The sequence below is a fragment of the Zalophus californianus genome, chromosome 14, assembly GCF_009762305.2.
Source record: "Zalophus californianus isolate mZalCal1 chromosome 14, mZalCal1.pri.v2, whole genome shotgun sequence".
NCBI classification, from domain to species: domain Eukaryota; kingdom Metazoa; phylum Chordata; class Mammalia; order Carnivora; family Otariidae; genus Zalophus; species Zalophus californianus.
This window is the reverse complement of record NC_045608.1, coordinates 15,770,434-15,796,030: the sequence shown is the minus strand read 5'-3', so window position 1 is coordinate 15,796,030 and position 25,597 is coordinate 15,770,434. Positions and strand designations below refer to the sequence as shown.

The window sequence follows — 25,597 nt, the reverse complement described above, 5'->3', positions numbered from 1 at the left end:
ACCACACACAAAAATAGACTCCAAATGGTTGAAAGACCTAAACGTGAGACAGGAGTCCATCAAAATCCTAAAGGAGAACACAGGCAGCAACCTCTTTGACCTCAGCCGCAGCAACTTCTTCCTAGAAACATTGCCACAGGCAAGGGAAGGAAGGGCAAAAATGAACTATTGGGATTTCATCAAGATAAAAAGCTTTTGCACAGCAAAAGAAACAGTCCACAAAACCAAAAGACAACCGACAGAATGGGAGAAAATATTTGCAAATGACATATCAGATAAAGGGCTAGTATCCAAAATCTATAAAGAACTTATCCAACTCAACACCCAAAGAACAAATAATCCAATCAAGAAATGCGCAGAAGACATGAACAGACATTTTTCCAAAGAAGACATCCAAATGGCCAACAGACACATGAAAAAGTGCTCAACATCGCTCAGCATCAGGGAAATCCAAATCAAAACCTCGATGAGATACCACCTCACACCCGTCAGAATGGCTAAAATTAACAAGTCAGGAAACGACAGATGTTGGCGGGGATGCGGAGAAAGGGGAACCCTCCTACACTGTTGGTGCAAATGCAAGCTGGTGCAACCCCTCTGGAAAACAGTGTGGAGGTTCTTCAAACAGTTGAAAATAGAGCTACCATACGATCCAGCAATTGCACTACTGGGTATTTACCCCAAAGATAAAAATGTAGGGATCCGAAGGGGTACGTGCACCCCGATGTTTATAGCAGCAATGTCCATAATAGCCAAACTGTAGAAAGAGCCAAGATGTCCATCGACAGATGAATGGATAAAGAAGATGTGGTATATATACACCATGGAATATTATGCAGCCATCAAAAGGAATGAGATCTTGCCATTTGCAATGACGTGGATGGAACTGGAGGGTGTTATGCTGAGTGAAATAAATCAATCAGAGAAAGAGATGTATCATATGACCTCACTGATATGAGGAATTCTTCATCTCAGGAAACAAACTGAGGGTTGCTGGAGTGGTGGGGGGGGTGGGAGGGATGGGGTGGCTGGGTGATAGACATTGGGGAGGGTATGTGCTATGGTGAGCGCTGTGAATTGTGCAAGACTGTTGAATCACAGATCTGTACTTCTGCAACAAATAATACAACATATGTTAAGAAAAAAGAAAAAGAAGAAGATAGCAGGCGGGGAAGAATGAAGGGGAGTAAGTCAGAGGGGGAGACGAACCATGAGAGACAATGGACTCTGAAAAACAAACTGAGGGTTCTAGAGGGGAGGAGGGGAGGGGGATGAGTTAGCCTGGTGATGGATATTCAAGAGGGCACATTCTGCATGGAGCACTGGGTGTTATGCGCAAACAATGAATCATGGAACACTACATCAAAAACTAATGATGTAATATATGGTGATTAACATAACAATAAAAAATTAAAATTAAAAAAAAAGAGTCAAAGACTTTCTCTGAAATTTGTGAAGGAAGGCGTTGTCATTCAGATAGCCACCAAAAGGGCAGATGTTGGTTAGGTGAGAAGAATGATAATGCTAATATGCCTAGTTCTTGTAACTGAGTGCTTTCAGCTGTAAGTAACAGAAAACCCAGACTCAACTACCTAGAACAATGAGAGGCTGTATCATCTCACATTGCAAAAAGTCCAAACCAATGTAATTCTCTTGGCTCTGCCCTCTATTGGCAGCAAGATGCCTGAACAATTTGGACCTATGTGATAACTTCCAGGGGAGGAAAGACTCTTTACCCCTGTGTCTATATTTAAGGAGAAAGAAACCTTTTTCAGAAGCTTCCTTTTGCATCTCATTGGTAAAACTCATGGGTCACCTGATCATTTAGAAATCAGTCCTGGTATGGGGAATAGGATTACCAGTATGGATTTAGACCAGTCAGGATTTACCCTGGTTCACATGGGGAGGAGTGGTAGACACCCATACAAAATCAGGACTCCTTTAGCAAAGGAAGAATGGGAACTGGCTGTTGGGTAGCATTAATAGTCCCGAAGGGCAAGTGGGGAAGACTTTTCATAGGAACACGTAAAATAGATTGGGAAAATAATGGATGGAGGGTACTTGCTGACTTGGGGTAAGTGATGGGAGAGCCTAAATCTCTACTGTTTAATAGTAATCCTGTCCCAAGTTCTGAAAGTAGGTTTTTGTCACTTTTAAAAGTCTGAGGTAATTGGAATGCCTCAGCTCTACTCTCATCAACCTGATGGGTCATGGTAATAGAAGTGTTTGTGCTGCTTTTCCTCAGTACACTTAGCTTTGTGTTTATTTCTGTATACCCATTAGCCCCCAGCTTTGTCAGGATGGATAGTCTTGCATATCTGCCCACTTGTGGGCATCCATATTTCCCAGAAGACAGCAGATATCTGAGGAACCCTGATGATGGCTTCTCTCACAGTCATCCAGCCAGCCAGCCAGCCAGCCATCTATCCATCTATCTATTCATCCATCCATCATTCCTTCATTCATCCACCCAGCCATCCACCACCTATGTATCTACTCATCCATCCATCCATCTATCCACCCAGGCATCCATCTACCTATCCTTCCTTCTTTCCTTCCTTCCTTCCTTCCTTCCTTCCTTTCTTCCTTCCTTCCTTCCTTCCTTCCTCCACCCAACCATCCATCGTCCTATGTACCCAACCATCCATCCATCCAACCATCCATCTATCTATCCATCCATCTCTCCAGTTGATGCTAGGAGTCCTATGATAGGTGTTGGGGATGTATTGATGAATAAAGCAGATTCAATCCGTGTCCTCACAGACCTAAATCTAATTGGAGAGATAGACAATAAACAAGTAAACAAACTTTTGGGAGCTATTTTGAGACTAGAACTGAAAGGACTTTGTCCCCCCAATGTGAGCTAATGTGTTTCCTGTGCTCAGTCTCCCAGGCTAGTGAGGTATGGAAAGCTTGAGGGTCAGAGAGTCAGGTCTAAGTTTCAAGAGTTGGGTTTCATGACTGGGTGTGTCATGTCTTTGAAACTTGAGTAAGATCAGCTTTGCACATCTCAGGATTGCTTTGAAAATCATATAGTATTAATGGATGTGAACGTCCTTTGACAGATGTAAATGGTTTTTAAAATTTATTATCACTAAAGCTGTGGCTCTGACCCCCATCAAAAGATGACCAATTTGAATCCCAACACAAAAGCCTCCACGTAAGTAGAGAGACAGTGTAATATAGTTGAAAGAATATTGCAAAATCTCAAGACAACCAGAATTTGAACTCTGGATCCCCTGATTGAAGGTATGTGACTTGGACAAGCCACTCCACTTGTTGAACCTCAGCTTTTTTCCTCTGTAAAATGAGAATAAACACAATAATGCCAACCTCAAAGAGTGATTACAAGGATTCAACCAAGAATGCATGTGAATGAATGACATAGTGCCTGGCGTAAGTCACTCAGAAAATTATCACTTCTATTACATTTTTATTCTACTTCATCTGTATATGGCTTCCCCTGGCTAACCTCTGGGACCCCAGACAGGGGAGGACACTCAACTTCAGCCATGGAGAGTGAGGCTCAGGGGCTGAAATGAGTGGTTTGGATAGAGGGAAGTGTTACAGGAGTGGTTTTAAAGTTAGCTTGGGCTTTTATTCCAATATTACTCTTTACAGTTGGTCATAACTTTTGGTCCAGGTCCTTCCTGATCTGGGACCCATGAAAAGAATTGTCAGGACAGGGGGTGATGACAGTGCAGCTGTTGGTTTCCATGGTATGAAACTCCAGGCACTTTCTTCCTTCATATAAAGTAGGAATATACGAAGTGAAATCACCACCAACATAAATGAATGCACAAGTTTGTATACCAGCCTCACTATTTCTGTTAAAAAGAAAAAAACGATATCCACCCAAATTCTGTAAGTTTGGGCAAGTTCCTCAGCTTTTCTGCACCCTGGTTTCCTCTACTATTAATATCAGAGTCATGCTGGCCCATAGAGCTGCTCTCAGGATAAAATAAGATTAACATGCAAGGCGCTTAGAACAATACCTGGCATAGAGTAAGTACACAATAAATTCTCCATTTTAATTTGCTTATTTGTTTTTGGTTTGTATATGCACAGAGTAACTCTGGAAGATACACAGGCTGCTAGGAACAATGAGATTGCCCCTCTAGGTGGGAGTTGGGTCTGAGGTTTGGAGGGGAGAGAAATATTATTTAGCAGATGTCCTTTTGCAGTGTTACAATTTTTTTTTTTTTTTTTTTTTTTTAGAGCCGAGAGGTCTCACATTTATTACTGAACCAACCTACTGGTGCAGGGGCATAGTAAAGAGAGAAAAATCATTTCCATGATAAGACAAGTCTATGGCCAGGTAGGAAGGATGTTTACAGAATGACAGAACACATGATCTTCACGCAGCTTAATTAAATATGTGTGCCAATTAGGTGTGTCATCTCCTGACGTGTGACGCCTTACAGACCCAGCTTGGTTCTTCTCCAGTGCCTCCTTTTGGAGTTGTACCTGATCTTATTACCAGTTTTCATCCGAATCCACTGGGGAATGGGACGATTCTGCTTTTGTTTCTTGGCCAGGAATCGCTTGATTCTGAAAGTCTTGTGAGAAGACATGGCGAGAAGCAGCCAGCCACGCAGAGCAGGATGGCGGCGAAAAAGAGAGAGCTGCAGTGTTACAATTTTTAACATGTGCATACATTCCCTTTCCCCATTTCCTAAAGGAAATGTAATAGTCCCTCACTATTATGAATGGTGCAAAACAAAACAAAACAAAACAAAAAACCTCTGTCTACCTATTTACCATATTATTTTCACCAGCCCTCCTTGTCTCAGGTTTTGGGGAAGAAAATTTCCTTTCTTCCTTCAATTGACACTCTAGCAAGGGTCATTAAATTGAAGCCTATGGCCCAAATCTGGGCATAATTTGTTTTATATGGCCTCCGGTATAAGAATGGCTTTTACATTTTTAAAGGGCTACATATATAAAAAGAATATGCAACAGATATTTACTCTCTGCTCCTTTACAGAGAAAGCTTCTGTAGGGTACGTGTGGTTTTAAAAACTCTCATGATAGCCACGCAGGTGGCTTGGTCAGAGCAGCAGGACTGTGGATCCTGGTCATCTGGCACAGGCTTGGCACACAGTAGGTGCTTAATTAGATTCTGAGAAAGATGCTCACAGCACAACTATTTCTCCCTGTGGCTCTTCTTTGAGCCTGGGAGCTGGGAGGTGATGTAGTCCTTCCTCCGAGTCCCCAGTATATCTTAGCAGTAGAATGTCTTGAGTAAATACTCCTTGTCTAAGCAGAGTAGGTCTTATTGCTGCTATTAAAACTTGACTTCTTCTTCCAAAGTAGAAGGTTCTACTTTGCTGATGGGCATGATGGGAGCGCAGTGCTAATATAGACCACTAGATGGAGCTACAGCTCTGAGAACTAGGCTTAGAAAGGGGCCGGAGGGAGGGCCCAGTGTCTTGTGATTTTAGTATCTCCCTGCCCGAGATGGACCCGTTCTGGACTTGGCTCTGCCACTGACCGGCTGTGTGACTGTTGGCAAATGACCTTAAGTTTTGATATCCTTATGGTCCTTACTTGTAAAATGTGAATTAGAACAATGTCCACCCAGAAGGATGCTGTGAGCATCAAATAAGCTATTACAGGAGTATTATCCTATTTGCAAACCGTGCAAATGTAAGTAAATACAATGCTAGGGGGCCCTGCCATTAGAGCTGTTCCTTGGATGTGATTCCAAAAGCAAGATAACTTTCATGACCTCCTGGTCTCCTACATACAAAATGAGGATTGGGGTCAGAGAGGGGCAGCCGTGGAGGGAGGGAGGGAGTTCAGAGTCAGCTGGATATGAATGCAGGACACTTTTTCGAGCCTCGATTTCACCGTCTGTAAAGCAGGTGAGCCTGGCCTTGCAGGATCCATGAAGATGAAATGAGAAAACCCACGTCAAGCTTTCCCGTGTGTCTGGAACAAAGCAGTCCCTCAGTCAGGGCTGGATTGTGAGTGGGCTGCTTGATGCTTTTGTCATTCTGTCCTCAAGGCCGCTCTCCCAGCCTCTCCTCCCACTTCCTGCCTTAACCATCATGGCCTATGCGATGTTCATGTCCTGTTTCTACCTTGGTCCTCCCTCCTGAGTTTCAGATTCTTCCACATGACTGTCCCACTCAATATGCTCCAAACAACGTTCAGAACTTTCTTTTCTTCCTTTCCTCCTGGTACATTAAAGGACCATCCTCCACCCAGAGATCCAAGCTGGAAAATCAGACAATGGTTCCTGACATTCTCTGCCTTCTGCCCACTTGTAACCCACCACACCAAGTTCTGTTGATTCTTTTCAAGAGACTTTCGGTCCCCACTGCCATTGCTCTCCCCACAATCACCGCGACAGTCTTATCTTAGCTCCCTGCCTCCCGCCTTGCGCTTACATGGTAGTCTTTTCTTTTTTTCTGGAACACAAGTCTGATTAAGCTCCTGCTCAGAATCCTTCCATGGCTCCATATTGCCAGTAAGTTGGTCTTAACCTCATAACATGGCCTAGAAAGCATCTCCAAATTTGTCTCTACCTCCCGCCTCCATCTCCCTGTCCTGCTAACAACCTGGTCTTATAGTTTAGCCAGACCTTGTTATTTTAGTTCCTTGAATGACATCAAGTTTCTTTTTGCCTCTAGGCCATTGCACACACTCTTCTCCATACCTGGAACATTCTTCCCTCCCTCCTTGTCTGGCTTACCTTTCTCTCCCTGGTTCCTACTCATCTTACAGCAATCATCACCCTCTCTAGCAAGCCTTTCCTGACATCTCAAGTATGAGTTGAGACCCACCCCCTCCTGCCACCCTCAGCCCTATGTCCCCTGGGATGTTCTTGTACCTGCTTTAATTTGGCACCATTGCACTGATTCTCTAGTGTAATTAAATGTCACCTGACATTTGAGAGATGTATGAGATATGTATCAATTTAGCAGAGTCCCATCCCCTATCTAGTGGTAAGCCAAATGTGCATTCAAGATTTCTGTAGGGGCGCCTGGGTGACTCAGTTGATTGAGCGTCTGCCTTTGATTCAGGATATGATTCCAGGGTCCTGGGATCAAGCCCCACATCTTTGGGTTCTCTGCTGTCAGTGGTTAGCCTGTTTCTCCCTCTCCCTCTCCCTCTGCCTGCTACTCCCCCTGCTTGTGCTCTCAATCTTTCTGTCAAATAAATAAATAAATCTTAAAACAGATTTCTATAAATCTAGAGAACTTATGGAATAGTGGTCTGTCTTGGAGTTCCTGCTCCTACTAAATTCTTAATTGTGTTCCGTTCTGAGTCCCTCAAGCCCTTTCTTGGCCCCCAGGCTGACCCAGATGTAGAACATAGCTTCTTCTTATGTTTCCTCAAAACATCACCCCCAGAGGACACTTGAGTATATGACAGAAATTACTAAAGATCCAAGGTGATGTAGTGGAGGGGGTTGGTTTGGCTTGTAGTTCTTGGAGATCCCCTAGCCAGCCCCACCTTGGGAACTTTCCCCTGGTTGGTTTTCCCCCAAGTTTCCTTCTCAGGCCCCTTTCCTTCTTCCTCTTTTTTTCCCTCCCTTGGCCCTCCTCCTTTATTCTCACCTCCCCCTTACCCAAATTCCTATTTAATACGGAGAGGTGTGGGGTCTCTTAACTCTGCAGACTTCTTATAGGCAGCATCTCACCTTTGCACCTCAATGGCTTGTCCAGGTATCATGCTAAACAAAGGACATCAGTGTGAAGAGATGTGTGATGTGCAATCCCTCTTCCCACCCCATTGCCTTTTGTTGACTTGTCTGTCTCCATGTAACCTCCAAGAGAGCAGGGACCATGTCTGCTTTAGTCATGGCTGTATCTTCAGAACCTAGAACTTGGTTGATGCATAGTGAGCTCTCAGTGAACATTCATGGAATGAATGTATAAATGACTTGAGTAGGTGAATGGAGGAGTGAGCTGTTGCTTAAACTAAAAAGGAGTGCCAGTTCAGCTCTCCTCCCTCCCTTCTGGATTATCATGAAGAGATGTGGAGGGCCAGCCTATATGAGTGCTCTGATAATCTGGGAATAGGAGCAAATCAAGTCCAGTTGTTTAATTCAGCTGGGCCATCAGTGAGAGTTAAAATGACTACCTGTTTTATAACTTGGTGAGCATGTAGGTAAGCATAAGACTAAAATGAGAAAAGAGGTAAAATGGCAATGAGTCTGTACACATTTTCAGATGATAGGAAGTTAAGCTTCCTTGTGCAACCAAGAGCACCAGAAAGTATATGAGGACTGTTAAGGCTGAAATTCTCTTGCATACCATTTGCCTTATTTGGGAATGCGTCATCCATCATCCATCCATCCATCCATCCATCTGTCCTTCCACCCATCCATTCATCTACCCACCTACCCAGCTATCCATCCATGGCCTATACATAATGTTTAGAAATATGCTATAGCTCCATTGGTGTGAAATGGGGACAGTATCATCATTCCCTACTTAATTAACCAAGTTATTGTGAGATTAAATATTAGCAGGCAATATAACTTCACCCAGCACTGGGCCTATTGCATAACAAAAGCTTAATAAATAGTACCGCGGTTACTATTAGGATCTGAATACCATACCCAAATTCTGCAGTTCCAACTCTTTCCCAGCCAGACATCAAACACTCAGCTCCATTTTATTAACCAGAATTTGAGGAAGAGGAGTAAGGTGAAGGCATCTGGAGAGGGAGTGGGTAGAGTCAGGCTGGACCAATGAGGAGCAGAGACTGGGAGTTTGAGGCTGGGGTGTGAGGTTAAGGGGAGTTTCCACCGGGGAGTATCTTCCTCTAGAATGTTGCCAGAAGTCAGACCCTCCTATATCCTAGTGGATAGGCAGCAAGCAGGAACACAGGTAGGAAGCAGGAATACAGTAGTTTAGCCCTTCTCCACTGGGACAGCTGGTTGAACCAGGGCCAGGCTATGCCCGGAGACTTTGGGATCGGATGGGGACATTGATCCGGTTCTGCAGCCAGGTGATATAATCCTCTTGAGACATATGGATGATGTGTTCACGTACAAACTGCAGGGCAAATACAGTAGCAACTTCAGATTTGGTCTGAAAGCTAGACTCCCTTTGCTGCCCCACCTCCAAGATCTTGGAAGATGTGTGATTGAGGCTGGTGGCCACAGGATGCCTCTAAACATTCAGGCATTCATAATGCCTTGGAGCACGATGATGGGGATTTTGTTCTCTCAAGAAAAGAACCCCTTTCCAGCTTCCTGGTTCAGCAGACTAATTTTAAGCCTTTTTTGTTACAATTGACCCAGAGAAATTTGGGGGGAGCAGAAAAACCCAGCTGTCAGCATTTTTCTTTCTGCCCTAATCCTTAATATCTTTTTTTAAATGTCACTTGTCCTTAAGCATTTTTTCATTTGTAGATCTCTTTGAGAATTGATGATCACTATGAGCTCACTTCCAAAAAAGGCTTTTCAGACACAAAATGTGGTTTCGTACAAGTTCTAGACTAAGAGACCCCCACATGCTGGTTGTCAGACATTCTGTGATGTTCTCATTGGGAGAGGAGCATGCTCAGTTTTGCTGGCTGGGGTGGTGAACTCACCTCAGAGCCTCCATAGTAGCCTTCCTCTTGCCCACTTGGAGATTGCCTCTTCTACAACCCCGTAAATTGCAGGTGGAAGGCGGACCCCATAATTGGCAAGTGGGGAGTGGAGAGTTGCCCTTGAGTGAGTTTTGGAGTAGTCTACCAGTCTTTCCTGAAGGAGCCTCACGGGATGTGGGGAGTGCCGTCTGGACCTATGAATTTGTCCACAGGGTCATCCTCCTTCCCCCACTCCTTACCTTGCGCTACATATATACACCCAGTTCAGCCTGTGGGAGCACGAGCCTGGCATGAAAACACCCAGAGGGCTGAGAATTCTGCCATTTGAGTCCCATCTTTATCTTGAGACATTGAAAGCCCTATTAAAATGTACATATACCGTCTGGGGCACCTGGGTGGCTCAGTCGGTTAAGCGTCCGACTTTTGAATCTCAGCTTGGATCTGGATCTCATGCTCGTGCGTTCAAGCCCTGCGTTAGGCCTCATGCTGGACATGGAGCCGACTTTAAAAAAAAAATGTACGTAGGCCATCTGATGAAATTAAGAAAGTGACTCTCCCCCATCTGCTGATACCATTTGATGCCCTAGGAACAACTAGAGTGGGTGGTGATGATAAACTACCATTGAAAACCATTCAGTGGCTTCCCCACAGGCTCAAGATAAAGACCTAAATCCTTAACCTGACTTTCAAGTCTGCACAGACTGACCTCTCCAATCCCCTTGCAATCTAGCCCCTCCTCGCTTGCTTCCTTCTCAACCCATTGACTGCCAATGAGTCCCTCCCACAAGTCAAGTTCTGTTTCAGCTTAAAAGTCACCTTCCCCAGTCGCCCTAGTTAAGATAGGTCCCCTCGACATTTACCTTAAATCAGTGCTCCTTAAACTTTATTGTGCATACAGATCACCTGGGACCTCATTTAAATGTAGATTCTGAGTTGGTAGCTATGGTTTGAAGCCTGAGATTCTGCATTTCTAACAAGCACCCAAGTGAGGTCTATGCTTGCTGGTCCACGGGCCACATTTAGAGTGCTCTTTATTATGATTGCTAGTTATTTTATTCACTTGTCCATTTATTTATGTCTTTCCAAAGCCTCCAGGTTTCCCCAGGGGGCACCGTTTACCTAGAATATAATGTCCCCTGGAGTTGAACCACCAAGGTCATGTAATCCCTCACCTGTTTGATAATGAGCTCCGTGAAGGCAGAGACCTTGTGTCTTTTTAATTGGGTCTGCAGTACTTAACCAGTGCCTGGACTTTGAGAGATGACTATATAAGGGCACCAGAGGCCTAGTGAGGAGCGGACAGAACACAGTAGTCACCTCGATAGCCACAGCAATGTCCGGAGAGCACAGCTCCCAGATCCTCAGGTCCTGTAGCACCTTCAGGAGGACATGGGGCCGGATCCTGAGGTCCAGGTTTTCCCCAAACTTCTGCAGTTTCGCCAGGATCTTTTTGGCGGGGCGGAAATTCTTCAGATCCTCAGGGAGTTTGGACAGCAGATCAAAGTACCTTCAATTCCCAATCCCAAGAAGAGAGGGCCAGTTAGGAAGCTGCTGGGGGGTGGGTCTGGGTATCTCAGGTCCCCCCTCCCCACTCTCTCTTTCTACCACTCGTGTGATGTCTCCAGGGCAGCATTGTCCTTATCTGGGAGAACTTCCTCCATTCCTGAATGTAAAGGGCCCACAGATCGGGCAAGTCTTTTGTTTTTTCAGGGGTAGTAAAAGCTGGAGCATGATTTGCATCTCATTAAAAAAACGAATTAAGGGCATGCTTTAAAGCATTTATGGTTTTTCTAATCATGCGGACAGTGTGAAAAGCTACAAGAAAGGAAGGGGAACTGAGATTCTGAAGCTTCTATTTTGAGAGTTAATCAGGCCAGGGGGGACGCGGACATACCTGTGGAATCCCTGCCAGGATGCAAGGGGCTCTCACGCCCAAGATGGAGGAGGAGGTTGAGGAAGGGGAAACTGTGTGTGTATTTTCTATGTCCCTGTTAGTGAGTAAGCTTGGGCCACAGCTTTGTGTGTTTCAGTGGGTTTTGAGAACCTTTCTGAATGCTGCAACAGAGTCTGAGGGGAGTTTGGTAATCCATTCTTGAGATGGTAAGAATAAGGTAGATTCCAACCTGGAGGTGGTTCAAGTATGACCAGGGTTTAAGGCAGGGGATGGTACCTCTTTAAAAAAGAAAAAAGGATGTGTACTGCATGGAGCACTGGGTGTTATACGAAAACAATGGATCATGGATCACCACATCAAAAACTAATGATGTATGGTGACTAACATAACATAATAAAAGAAAAAAAAAGAAAAAAAGGACCCCCCCCCAATAGAGATGAATCAATCGTAGAGGAATTTGAAGAAGAAATTGATCATCTAACTTTGGGCTATGTGCACTGCTTTGTATTTTATATTTTGTGGTATATATTTATTCATGTCTCCTTGTAAACTCCCATTCCACATTATCAAAATCATGGAAGGGATTCTGGGTACATTTTTAGACATTCTCATCTTACTCTTAGACCTTGATTTACTCACCCTGCCATGATAGGGTTCGTGGCAGACTCCAATTCTATATTGCAGATGAGCATAGAGACTGGGGTCAGACAGGGGTTCAAATCTTGAGGTTTCCTTGTTTACAAAGTGGGGATTCATATGTAACTTTCAGGATTTTTGTGGGGAATAAAATTGATAATTTAGGAAAATTTCCTAGGGTCATGTCTGCCACCCAGTAATCAATCTGTGTTGCTTTTTGTTGTAATTCTTTTATCACCCCCATGCTGGGTCACAGTGTTCCTAGGATATGCCTGCCTCATTTTATATCCTTAAGGGGTCAAATTATTTGGGGAATATAGGGATTGCTTCATAGACCTCGCAATTCGTAGAAATTTTTAGGTGGTTTGCCTCATCTGCCTCTTGCAAGGGGCTGGCAAATTAGTCCTTATTTGCAAGTCTGAATCAAACAGAAGATAAATATGGAGCATACAGTTGTTGGCTTATCTGTGGTTCAGGAACTGACGGATTCTTGCCTGACTGCCTGTTGGGTGGTGGTGGTGGGGCCTGCTGGTGGCCAAGAACAGTCTTAAAGGATAATGGGATCAAATGTAATTTTGTAATAACAGCCCCTTCCTCCTCCCCCCACATCAAGGGCCATCTTCTCTGGCTCTCAGGATCTTTACCAGTGGTCTGCAATTTCTTCTGCATCTCCTTTTACCATGGAGACTTGATGCCTCATTTTTGCTATATCCTTCTTAAAATTCGAGACAATGACAAAAGAATGGAACTTCTGGAGACCTCTCTCTTCTTGGCGCCTGCATCACAGGTTGTATGAAAAAGATGAAGAAGATCATACCCCCTTCTTTATCCACCCTAGTTGTCCTGTGAGATCTGACTTAAACACCATTTTCTTCATGAAATCCTCAGCCCTCTCAGATGCTCTTCACTTTACAACGGGGCTCATGCCACAAGATGACACGACTCTCTCCAAGGTTCTGAAATGCACCTTTCTTGCTAAATCCTGTCACTTTATCAGCCTTCATTCTCTCCCTACTACTTTTGTTTGTACTGACACAGCTTTCTAACTGTAAAATGGAGAGTAGTAATGGTTCTGGCTCTTGGAGGTGAGGATTAAATGATACAATGTGTGTAAAGTGCCGAGTTTAGCGCCAGATGCACAGTAGGTGTTTGACTCAAGTTGATTCCTCTCTTTCCCACTCCCCTTATCGTTTTGGGCATATGTTCTAAGCTCTCTAAGGAGCCTTTACATTATAAACATAACATGTCATTCACCTGTGTACAACTTTCAGTGGCTTTCCATTTTACTTGGAATAAAGTCTCCTGAGTAACTTGCCCTCCAAGGCTCTGGATTATTCAGCCTCTACAGCATTTTCCAGCTTGGCATTTTATACTTTGGCTCATGAACAAAGTTCTGAGGTAAAGTTCAACCTCCACAGCTGGGCTGGCAAGACCTTTTATGATCTGGTCTCTATCTGTCTCTCTGATTACCATGAAAGCAACTGAAGCCCCAGCCACACCTGACTACTGGCAGTTCCTGGTGCCCTGTGCCCCTTCTGGCCTCCAAGACTTTGCTGTTGCTTTCTGCTGGAACTCCCACCCCTCCTTCCCTCTTCCTATGTGACTCTCTGGGTTTGAATTCCACCTTTACTACCTTTGACAAGAGACATCTCTGAGCCCACTTTTCTCATCTATAAGATGGGTCTAATAATAGCACCTACTTCCTAGGATTTTTGTGGGGGCTAAATGATAAATACAAAACTCTTACACCCCTGGCTGGTATGTAATAAGTGCCCTGGAAATCTCATCGATTTTTATTAAACTGAAAATGTTGTTTCCTCTAGGAAGACCTGATTGCTGTCTCAGGCTAGGCAAGACATCTTTTTCATGTGTTCCCTTAGCCCCAGGCTCACGCCCATGTTGGCCCTCATCAGCCTGTGTTGGTAACTGCCTGTTTGTTTGTCTGTCTCCTTCATCAGCCTGGGGGCTCCCAGAAGATGGGGGCAAGTCATCTCCCAAAGAGCAGTTGGAACAGCTAACCTGTCCATGCTCAAAGGGTGAGAGACAAGAGTCACAATATAACACAGTATTGGAATGGATGAATTTCATCGGGGTGAATGGTCACCGCAGTCAAGGGGTAGGCTGGGAAGGGAGACAGTTATTGGGTTGTCAGAGTAGGAAAGGAAATCTTCCAATAGCCCACCAGTACTCTTAAAATCAAGTTCCAGGTCTCAAGTATGGCACTCACCGATGTGCACAATGCAGGTCTCACCCGCTCCTTCTCCCTTCTCTTTAAATGTTCCATGTCCCATAATGCCTTGGGGGCTTTGTATGTCCTTTTCTTGCTGCCTGAAATGTCTTTCCACCTTCTTACTACATCACCAGCTCCTCCTCATCTGTCAGGGCTCAGCCTAAAGTCACCTCCTTAGAGAAGTCCTCCTGGATTACCCAACCTAAATTAGGTCCTCATGGTTGCTTTCTCTAATAGCACCCTGTTCTCTTCCTGTATAGCAATGACTATAATTTGTGCCCATATATTTATCGACTCAGTTATTTGTTTCTGCCCATAATTTCCAAGAGACTATAAGCTCTCTAAGGGCAGGAAATATGTCCTTATTCCCTGCTAAGCCCCAGCATCTGACATCAGTGGGCACATACTGGGTACTAGATGAATGTCCTTTGGATGAATGGATGTTTGTGTGCCCTTACTTCATGAGGATTTCCATCTTGTCTTGAAGACAGAAGCCGGCCTCCTGGGCCACGCTGTAAAACTTGGCCCTCATGGAGCTGCAAACACCAGTCTTGCAGTGGATGATGTCACGGTTGGTGCGGCTGTCGACACAGATACAAAGGGCTTAGGGGATGGAGTCCCAGGATCAGACCCATGAGGCTGGACTCTCTGGGCCCCAGGGTGCTCTGCTATGGAGATTCTCTGTGCACCCTGATTCTCTACCCTCACCTGGATCTGCTCTTTGCATTTCCCTGGATGTAGGAAGGCCAGATCTTCCCAACAACATCAGGTTGGTGGTTCAGGCTTTATTAAATAAGCCCACAGAGAGACATCCAGTCACTTGAGCCCGGCAAATGTTAAGGACCGTGAGATGAAAATGGAATTTGGAGCTGGGAGACTCGGGTTCGGACTCCAGCACCACCATTTCTTAGCTGTGTGGCCTCAGGCAAGACATCTCACCTGGCCAGGTCTCAGTTTGCTCCTCTGTAGAATGGGATAATGCTCCCGCCTCATAGGATTGGTTTTGGGGAATAGCAAGATAATATAGAATGCTTCACCCAGCGTCTGGCACAGGGGAAGAATTTATTGCCATTGTCTGCATTGGCATCTTGGCTGTGAGCCCCTTGCCCTGGGCATCCCTTGTCTTTAAGCAGTGTGTATGACTTCAGGGAGTCTAGTATGCACTGAGTTATTTCCATACCCCTGGGGAGACAGTGTGGTTGCCACAGTACCTTTGCCCAGCATGTTCTGTTGCCCATCTGGCGTACCTTTTAGACTTCTTCTGGATGACTTGGATGTGGCTTTCTCCACTTGAACTGCTGGATCGGTCACTAAAACACAAAGGGATGGTTTCAGGTTGCCTGGAGCCTGCTTTTCGCAAAAAGGGTGTCTTCGGGGCTCCTATGACACCTGCTAGCCTCCAGGATTCAGGGAAGGGAGGTGGTGCTAATCAAGGGACCAGTCATAGGGCTGAGTGTATATTTTTCCCACCTCTTGGTCCTTGCTTCTACCCATATCCCCTGCCTGGAGGGTCCTTCTTGTTTCTTCTCCACCTGCTCAAATCCAACACTGTTTCATGGTCTACAGCAAGTTCTGCCTCCTTTGACTCTTCTAGTCTGACTTTGACCTTCTGTCTCTGTGTATTGTCAGAATGATGTATCTTCTGGATCCCGGTTTCATTTGTACAAAATTGATCTTTCCCTCTGGAGGACAAGTTCACTTGGGGCCCTTCCATTCTCCTCTTTATACCGATTAACATGTAACCTCCCGGGCTGAGTGCAGTGAAGGGATGGTCAAGTCCTTCTAGTCATGATGTTGATGTTCCCAACCCCAGACCGCTTCTTCATTCAAGGATTCTCTTCTCTGAACTGGAACCTGAGCTGACCACTCACTTCGCTTTACTTTGGAGGCAGACAGAGCTGACTCCAGAGCCCAACCTGGGCACTACCACCTCCCAGTCTTTGGGCAAGCACCTCAGCTCTGGATCGTCAGTCTCCTCATCTGTGATCAGTCAACTCTTCATGACATTGAACCCTTTCTAGGTACGGGCTTGATTGAATTTCTTGAGTGGCCACTCCCTCCTGTGACTTGGGTGGTCGGAGTTCCTAGAAGGGGGTGAAGCCCCTTTGCTCATGCTCATCCCTCCCATGTGCCTTCTCCCAGGTCCTTCAGCCCCAGTGTCTCACACCTTCTCTCTTACTCTGTCTCCCTTTTTACCAAATGCTTGGAAAACTTACTTGACTGTCTTCTCTGTCTGATTCTAGAGGATGAGCCTGTTTTTCTTATCCTTGTGATGTGCAGCTGACCCTTCCCTACTGGCCCTGTAGCACCTGGAACTTCCTTCAGTAGGCTGGCTCCTTCCCAGAGCCCTCTCCATAGAGAAGGTCCTGACCCTTTGCTGCTTTTCCCAGAGGCTCAAGGGACTGGATGTAGACATCTTAGCTCTGGCAGGTGATGGCTGGAGCCCTTATCCCATCTCACTGGCATGTAGGGCCCCAGGAATAGTACCCAGAGGTCCTTGTGTTTGGATTCCAACCAGCTGCCCCAACCCATGCAGATGAATTCTTTGGGAGAGTGTGTTGGCTTTGACCTCCCTCCTGTAGATGGCTCTCTTCTTTTCTAGCATTGACAGTGTGACTCAGGGAGGAGGTGGGGGATGAGGGAAGTAGTGGTATTAGCTGTGATAAAAGAACAAACAGAAATAAACAACAAAGGACCCTTTGCCCGCTTCTGTCTCCCTGTTCCTTGGCTCTCCCTGAGTTTCAGCCATACTGATTTCTGCCTCAAAGCTTCCTCCTGTCTCAGGCCCTTTGCACAGGCTGTTCCTTGTTTGGAACACTATCCCCACCTATCCCCACCTATCCCCGCCATAGGCTAGCTAAGTCTTCTTTTCTTCAGGTCTCAGCTTAAATGTCAAACTCAGTCTTAGGCCTCTAGTGCTCACCTTTCACCCAGTCCTCCTTACTTTTCCTTCAGTATACTTTCCATAGTCATGATTATATGGCTCACTCTGTGGGATTACTTAATAAATGCATGGCTCTCCCATTAGACCAGTGATTCTTTTTTTTTTTTTTTTAAGATTTTATTTATTTATTTGACAGAGAGAGACACAGCGAGAGAGGGAATACAAGCAGGGGGAGTGGGAGAGGGAGAAGCAGGCTTCCCGCTGAGCAGGGAGCCCGATGCGGGGCTCAATCCCAGGACCCTGGGATCATGACCTGAGCCGAAGGCAGATGCTTAACGACTGAGCCACCCAGGTGCTTCTAGACCACCCAGGCACCTCTAGGTGCCTCTAACGGGGAGGATTCAAGGCATCCATGAATGCAGATGAAAAAAGTTTATGTCTTTATTTCAACTAACCTTCAACAGAAATGGAAATTGCATGTATTTGCACAACATGTTGCAATTGTGGCCGATACTTTGAAAGATCATTTACACTCAATACTAATCTAAAATTACAGTAATTAGATCTCCTGCTAAGTCTTGTTATATAACTTATTGTGAAAGAAGCCCATAGATGACTATATCCCAAATTTGGTTGTAATATCATAATCTATAGTACTATAGATTTCGTTGCAAACCTTTGTGATTTACAGTATGTATTTAAAAGCATTTTTCTGAAAGGGCCCATAGCACAAAAAAAAAGCTATGACCCCACCCAGTCCAGATAGTTATCTGTGAGGGCAGACTACATATGTCCTATTTGCTGTTGAATCCCTCCAAACCTAGCACAGTTCCTGGCACAGGGGGGTACTAATGAGCATAGTCAAGATGAGTAAATGAAATGTGGGTGGACCTCCTTTCACTCATTAAAGGCCACCCAAGTAAAGAGGGAAAGGGCAGTCGTGTAGGGGACTACATACCCTCCCTGCTTCATGTCTCTCCATGACTGGAATATTTTAACTTTATACCGTTTGAGTGGGGGGAGAGACACCTAGATACTCACCCCCCAGCCCTAGAAATTAAGGGGCTTATTTCTAGTGAAGAAGGAAGAAGTCCCTCCTCCCTGCCCCACTTCCCACGGGCTGCTGAGGGGCATCTCTGCATCTCCCTGTAACTGCGGGGTGCATCCTACCTTGATTTGCGGGTGGTCTGCATGTCTTTATAGGCAGAATCACTCTTGTTTTGTCTGAGCATTGACAAGATACTGGAAAGCAAGATGAGTGTCTTAATAAAGCACAGAACATACGGTGCCCCTGAGGCAGGAAGTATCTGTGGGAGGGTGGAGAATTCTCTTTCTAGAGCAGGGATCTTTAGACTTTACTGGGCACAGGAATCACCTGGAGAGAGATTGCTACTAAATCGGATTCCTGGGCCATACTCCCAGGGATTTGCATACATCAGGCCTGGAGTGAGGCCCCAGAAGCTACATTTAAAACCACACACACACACACACACACACACACACACACACACACACACACACACACTTCGGATACAGGTGTGCAGAGAGCCCATTTTGAGACCTTAGAATTTTTCAGCACCCTGTGAAATGGTGCCCACTTGAAGTGCCTGTTAAAAAATACAGTTTCCTCTGGAGGTTCTGATTCAGTGGGTCTGGGATGAAGACTAAAATTTGTATTTCTAACAAGCGTCCCAGCTAATTCTGATCCTCAGAGACATTTAGAAAATACTGGTAGAAGATTTTAAGAAAAGGTCATCTTCCTAGGTGATGTTATGGTCTGAATGTTTGCGCCCCCCCAACCCCCCACAATTTATATGTTGAAATCCTAATCCCCAAGGTGAGGGTATTAGAAGGTGGCGGCCTTTGGGAGGTGATTAGCTCATGAGGTCAGAACCCTCATCATTGGGATTAGTGCCTTTATAAAAGAAACTCTAGGGAGCTCCCTTCCCCCATGTAATGTTATAGCGAGAAGACAATCATCTATGGGGACGGCCCTCTCCAGACACCGAATCTGCTGGAACCTCGATTTTGGACTTCTCAGCCTCCAGAACAGTGAGAAATAAGTATCTGTTGTCTATAAACCACCCTGTCCGGGGTATTTTTGTTACAGCAGCCCAAAGAGACTAAGACGACCAGAGGGCAGTCTGGCCTTGAGGCTGGGGCTGCTCCAGTTGATTTTTAGGGGTTCTGAAAAACCCCAGGTTTCTAAGTTAGCCCCGAGGGGAACAGATGTGAGGCCTAAATTGAAGAAGGAATCCAGATTCTAAAGTGAGGAGGGCAAAAGAAAATGTGCCACTTTTCCTCACTGTCTGTCGGCCGCTCTGCGGAGAAGCCTCCAATATCTGCTGCCTCGGGGAGAGATTAGGGAGGTTTTTCTCCCAGAGGGATTGAGGAGGATGGGAAATTTCCACGGGTTCTTGCTCTGTCACCATGGTTATTGTATCACTGAAGTGAATGCAGAGGCCACGCGATGAGTTTTGTGTTCTCGTGGAGTTTTTCTTGACCTTCTGCAAGTCACTCATTGCCCTTCTCCATCCATGTGGTGGGGTGTTGGCAACGGGCAGTTGTTAATAAACCTGCGTCAGCAACGTGCTGTGAAGATTGGGTGCAATGCTATGTGTGAAATACAAGTACCACCACCACCATGTATCGGGTGCTTGTAATAAGTTAGGTCCATACCGATATGTTAAATGCATTATTTCACCTAAATTCTTAAAATGACTCATTGAAATATAGGTATTGTTCCCACAACAATAATAATGCTTTACAGAGATATTATTATTGCTAATAAGCCTCATTTTACAGAATTGGAATCAGGCTCAGAGAGGTGAGGCAACTTGCTCAACATCACACAGCAGCCGAATGAGGAGGGTGGAGGTCCATCCACTCTCACCTACTTGGTTCCAAGGCCAGTACTTTGAGGCCGCACAATCTCATTTTATAGATGAGAAAACTGAGGTTTAGAGAAAGGCTAAGTCGGCCTGTTCTAGCTTTCGGATGCGTGTCAGTCTGACTCCAACGCTGGTGCTGGTGCTGGTGCTCATGCTGTGGGTTCTCACAAAGGAGGGAGACTCATGGAGCTGATGCTTCATCCTTAGCGTTGGTCTCCGATGCTGGTAAACCAGGAAGAGCACCCAGGGGCTGGAGGGCCAACACTGTCTCGGGATGCCTCCACGTGCCACCCTCCGAGCCCCTGATGCAAGTCGAGGCAACAGCAAAACAAATTGGTCATTAGCAAGCAGCGGCGGGTGTGATGCATGTGCAAGGGCTCGGTGAACTGTAATTATGGTAATAACAATAACCAATAAGTCAGAGCCGGCATCCCAGTAGGCTGAGAGCAATGAAGAATCTCTTCCAGTGCATCATTTATTTTCATGAAGTAATTTGCTTACTCGGAGGAATCTGTACTTGGGAAGGAAACGCCAGCTCTGTGGAGCCTGTGTGGTCTCTGAGGCTGTTCGAGGTCAGAAGTCCTGTGGAAAAGGCTTCCCGCCCAGAGGAGAGAGGAGGACACTTTCAGGTTCAAGTCTGACGCCATGAGCCGATCACCTTGGTTGCCGGCTTGACACTTCTGAGGTTCTTTGTCGTTCTTAGGAAGGAAACCAGAATCCTTGAGGTGGCCTCCAAGGTCCCCGGACAGACGTATGCCTCTCTCCATCCCATTCTGGCTGCATTTCGGTTCCTTGAAAGTGCCATGGTCCCCTCTGAGCGTATTTGCACAGGCGCTACCTGAAATGTTCACCCGCCCCTAGTGTCGGCTGGGGAGCTCTTTTTCTCACCTCATCTCACAATCTCTTACAGTCTCTTCCTTGGAGGAAACTTCTCTGATCCCTATCCCCATCCCAGACTAGATGAGATTCCCCTATTATTCAGCCTTTTAGGTCTGAGCTTTCCTTTTCTAATGCTTCCTGCGATCATTAGCACCTAGTCCATACATATTCATAACTATTCGGTAAAAGAGTGGACAAATCACCTTACAATTCCTGGGAAGCAGTGCGGCATAGTGGTTAAGAGGATGCTGCTTTTGGGAATTAGAGGGATCTGCATTCAAATTGTGCCTTTACCATTCATGAGCTGGATGACCTTGAACAAATTACTTAGCCTCTCTGAGCCTCATTTTCTCATTTGTAAAATAAAGATAATGGTATCTTCCTCAGAGGGTTGTTGAAAGAGCCCAGGGAGGTGATACACATGAACAAAGTACATAGCTCAGTGCTCGTCACAGAGAAAATGCTCGACAATTTGGAACTGCTATGGCTAACGTCATCACTCTCTTTCTGACATCCTTTATCTGCCCCGGGGGTCAAGAGAACGTACCTGGGTGCTTTTCTTTGCATCCCATTTTCCAACATGACTGTCCTTCGGGCATCTTCCCGAACCATCTCCAGCAGCTTCTGCAAATCTGATGGGAACATGAGAGGTCATTGTCCAGAGGGCAGGCAGGACCGATATCCCCTCTGCTTCTGCGTGCGGTGAGCTGGAGAGGGATAGCTCAGGGTGTAGGCAGCCCATGGTGTTTGGCAGGTTGTACACCAGACATCACCGACCTGCTGAAAACCAATGACGTGTCATGTTCCCTTTGGATAACACTTACATTCCTCCATGTGGCATCTGAGGCTTTGCAGGATCTGGCTGCTTGTTTTCTCTCCTGTCTCATCTCGCTTCTCTCCCTGACCTTAAACTCTAGTGTAGCCAGAGAGGCCAGTTTCCAATTCTGAGAAAAAATCATCTTGTTCGGGAAACCCTTCCTCATCCCATGGACCTGAAGTTCCAACCTGGTGATCCACAGGCTGAATCCAGCTCACACGTATTTTGTTTGATTTGACATAGATGCTAACCTTTTAAAACTGGAAGCTTTCCTGTAAAAATCCAGACCTTCTGCTTTCCCGGAAAAGACTCTGAGATGGGGCTCATTCTTGCTGCATGCAGATGGTGGCCTTTGGGCAGGCGTGCGTGCTCCAGCCCCCTGCCCCCCAGCACTCTCGCCACTGCTCCTTGCGCTAGGTGACTTCTCCTTGCATACTTAATGTTGTTGCTTTTTACATAGTGCAGAAATACATCTTTGTGCCTGACTGTTATGGGTTGGAGTGTGTCTTTCCAGAAGATATGTGGATGTCCTAATCCCCCACTATTTCAGAACGTGAATTATTCACATTCTTGTTTGGAAATGGAGTTGTTGCAGATGTGGTTATTTAAGTTAAGAGGAGGTCATACGGCTGTGGAGGGGGGCCTTAATCCAATACGACTGGTGTCCTTATAACACGAGGGGGCAGACAGGGAGAGGATGACCTGTGATGACAGAGGCAGATGGACTGACGATGCGTCTAGAGCCAAGTGCCGAGGGTTTCTGGTTACTCCCAGAAGCTAGAAGAGGCAAGGAAGGATTACCCGCTCCAGGGTCCAGAGGAAGCACAGCCCTGCGAAACCTTGATTTTGGATTCCAACCTCAAAAACTGTGTGAGACAATAAATCCCTGTTGTTTTCAGCCTCCTGGTTCCTGGAACTTCATTAAGGCAGCCCCAGGAAGCTAATACACTGACTCGAAAGTTCGAAAATAAAATATACTTAGAGTAAGCTGTATGCTTCAAGGAAAGTGGGACAGTGGAAGTCCTACATGTTTTATGTGCATACAGATTTGCAAGTACCTGGCACTGTGCTTGTCATAGAGCAGTCCCAGTCAACATTTGCTGAATACGTAAGTGAATGGCTAAGGAGAAAACAAAAAGAGGGAAGGATTTGGGAGAACTTGAGCTAGATTTGGGGTATCAGGGAAGGAGGACAGTGCCGGTGGGGATACTTTGTACCCTTTAGTAGGGGCCTGTCATCCACGCAAGTGCAGGTCTTAAAAGCCATACCTGCAGGAGTGAAGCCCAGGGCTTCCCACTGCCATTTGTATCCAGCCTTGTTTATGAATGCAGTCACTGGGTGCTAGGGCAAGCGCGCTCCCCCTGAATGATCTTGGAACCATCTAGGCTGTGATGAACACCAACATTCAGCCATTTTCCACGCCACCTTCCTCCCCCATTCCCAAGTAATGTATCTTCCTAGTAATTTGTGGGCATGATTCCAGTTGACCTGAATCCGATCTTCATTGTTGTCTCATCATGCCCGCCTCCCCTACTGTGGTACATCCCAGAATCCTTGCAGAGTGTCTAGAAGCCTGTTAGTAAAGGGGCTGTAGCTGGTTTCCCCACTTTCTTCCCATCTCCTGGGAACCAAGGAGCAACATCTGACTGCTCCCCCACTCCTTCCCCCACCCATATGCAAACCAGCCAGGGGATGGGTGGATACCAGCAAATGACCCTGGTGACCTGGCACATTGGGCAGCTCTCCTAGAGAATCATGAGGAAGGCTCCACACTCACTTAATGCACCAAAGATTTTTTTTCCTGTTTGCCAATAACACCATAATAATATGGTGTCCAGCAATATCAAGCTCCATCCATTCTGTCGCTGAGGTTGGATACCTATGAACTCAGACAAAGCCTGGGAACTCCGGAGGTCTACATCTACTCCTCAAGGCTACTTGGGAGCAGACACTTGTTTGCCAGGGGTGCAGATGTCATAAAATAGGGTTTCCGTGAGGAATAGGGCCCTGTAATGGAGGCCCACACTCAAAGGAACCTGCTTGGTCCTCAGTTCCCAGAGCTATGGGGATGACATTATCCATTGTTTACAGACAATGGCATTCTGTGTTTTCAAATGCCAGATCATACACCGAAGGAAAAAATTCTGACTTCCCTCCTCCATCTCCCATCCACAGCATGTCCACAATTTTCACTCTTGAGTGACCAAACTCATTTCTTCCTCTTTGGGGGAAAACAGAGAAGGTCTTTTTGTTGTATGGGGTTGGGTTGTAGAGGGAACATTAGCCGCCATAGGATCCATCTTTCTGAGTTGCTATTTAAATGAGTTTCTCCTCTAACAGTTCCAAGACTGGGAGCTTCAAGACTGGCAGGAAGAACTGCCTGGGCTTTGGTTTCTTGTGAATCTCCTTGCCATTGATTTGGGGAGGGGATCGGTCCACAGAGAGGCCATAACCTGCTGTTACCAGTGATTTGCCTCCACAAAGACTTCATTATGCAGCCAGCCTGGAAATTAGACCTTGGTCAAATGGTGTGTCTTTCAGAATAGGATTCATGCATTCAGAATAAATTTGAGGAGGTTTTAGAAGGCAGCGAAAGTCTGGGAAATTAATCTACTTTTGTCAAGGCTATGACAAATGGGAGGGAGGTTAAGGTATAACTAGAGGGAAAGGATAAAGAGGTGGATGTAGGAAGACTTTCTCTCTGGAACGTGGGTCTCTGGTGGAAATGCTTCTCCCAGTCATTGTTGTGCACCCACTGCATGCAGGGCTGAGGGTGAATAAGACGCCATTGTTCCACACCAGCAGTGAGCTCACATTCCTCTCCCCTGTCTTCCTTAGTAATAGAAATATGTGCACGAGTGTGTGTGTGTATGTGTGCGCATCTCTGTGTGTGTGTGTTCTTTTGTGTGTGTGTGAGGGTAAGCATTTACTAGACCAGTTGTCCAACATCTTTGCAGCTAGATGTGCCCCTGGGACAAAATTCTAGACAATGAGAGTTTAGTAGAAATGTTTTATGGGGCTTCTGAAAAGACTGCTTCCACTCAGTGGGGAGTGAGCACTTTTCTCCGTCACCTACTTCCTTCTGCTTCCAGCCTAGCCTGTGGCTGGGATGGCTGACATTCCATTTTGATCATAAAATGATGCTGAGCATGGTGGCGAAGAAAGACAGAAGGAAGCAGGGTTCCTGATGACTTTTGGGAGCCATACCAGCCATGAACTGGCCTTCTTTAATCTGTAAGAAAAATCAACTTTTATCTATTTTAAGCCACCACTTTGCAGATTTTTGTATCCAGCCCAAAGGACTTCCTACCTGATACAGTGAATTAAATTTAATTCACAATTAAAATTTACATGTTAAATAAAAGCAAATACAAAGTACTAAGAGAATTGAGAGGGGGGAACCCAGGAGCGTCAGGGAAGACTTCACAGTGGAGGGAATATTTGAGCTGGGTCTTTAAAGTTGAGTAGGAGCCGCCAAACTAAAGGGTGACAGGTGAAAGGGCATTGCAGACAGAGGATGACATGAAAGAATGTGCATTGTTTCAGAAGAGGAAAGCATTTTGGTGAGGTGAGGTTGGAGTGCCTGATGCAAGGTTTGAAATGGTAAGAGCTGAGCCTATTAAAACAGCCTGGGACAAGATCAGATGCGATGTCTTAGAGGCAAAGGGGAATCTTGAAAGATGTTAAGCTGGGGAGCACTATACCAGATTTTTTAAAAAGATTTTATGTATTTATATACTTATGTATTTATTTATTTAGGGGGAGGGGGCAGAGGGAGATGGAGAGAGAGAATCCCACGCAGACTCCCTGC

At 45.7% G+C, this 25,597-nt stretch overlaps 2 protein-coding genes across 6 annotated transcripts in view; both read right to left on the bottom strand.

Moving 5' to 3' along the window:
* Positions 1 to 4,192: 4,192 nt before the first annotated feature.
* LOC118356270 (60S ribosomal protein L39) lies at positions 4,193 to 4,617 on the bottom strand. The gene has a single exon (XM_035723960.1). The coding sequence runs from the start codon at positions 4,572 to 4,574 to the stop codon at positions 4,419 to 4,421; it is 156 nt and encodes a 51-aa protein (XP_035579853.1). The 5' UTR covers positions 4,575 to 4,617; the 3' UTR covers positions 4,193 to 4,418.
* Positions 4,618 to 8,625: 4,008 nt separating this feature from the next.
* CCDC60 (coiled-coil domain containing 60) overlaps positions 8,626 to 25,597 on the bottom strand; it is a 170,430-nt gene continuing 153,458 nt past the window's right edge. The window contains exons 8-14 of one of the 5 annotated variants that reach the window (XM_027576378.2): positions 21,517 to 21,601; positions 18,370 to 18,441; positions 15,563 to 15,625; positions 14,774 to 14,896; positions 12,730 to 12,861; positions 10,873 to 11,062; positions 8,626 to 9,014 (exon numbers count right to left, since the gene is read on the bottom strand). In XM_027576378.2, the coding sequence (XP_027432179.1) occupies positions 8,913 to 9,014; positions 10,873 to 11,062; positions 12,730 to 12,861; positions 14,774 to 14,896; positions 15,563 to 15,625; positions 18,370 to 18,441; positions 21,517 to 21,601 (767 nt within the window). In that variant the 3' untranslated portion in view covers positions 8,626 to 8,912. Of the gene's footprint in view, positions 9,015 to 10,872; positions 11,063 to 12,729; positions 12,862 to 14,773; positions 14,897 to 15,526; positions 15,626 to 18,369; positions 18,442 to 21,516; positions 21,602 to 25,597 lie in introns of all 5 variants that reach the window. The other 4 variants (XM_027576380.2, XM_027576379.2, XM_027576381.2 and 1 more) reach the window with 4 other exon arrangements.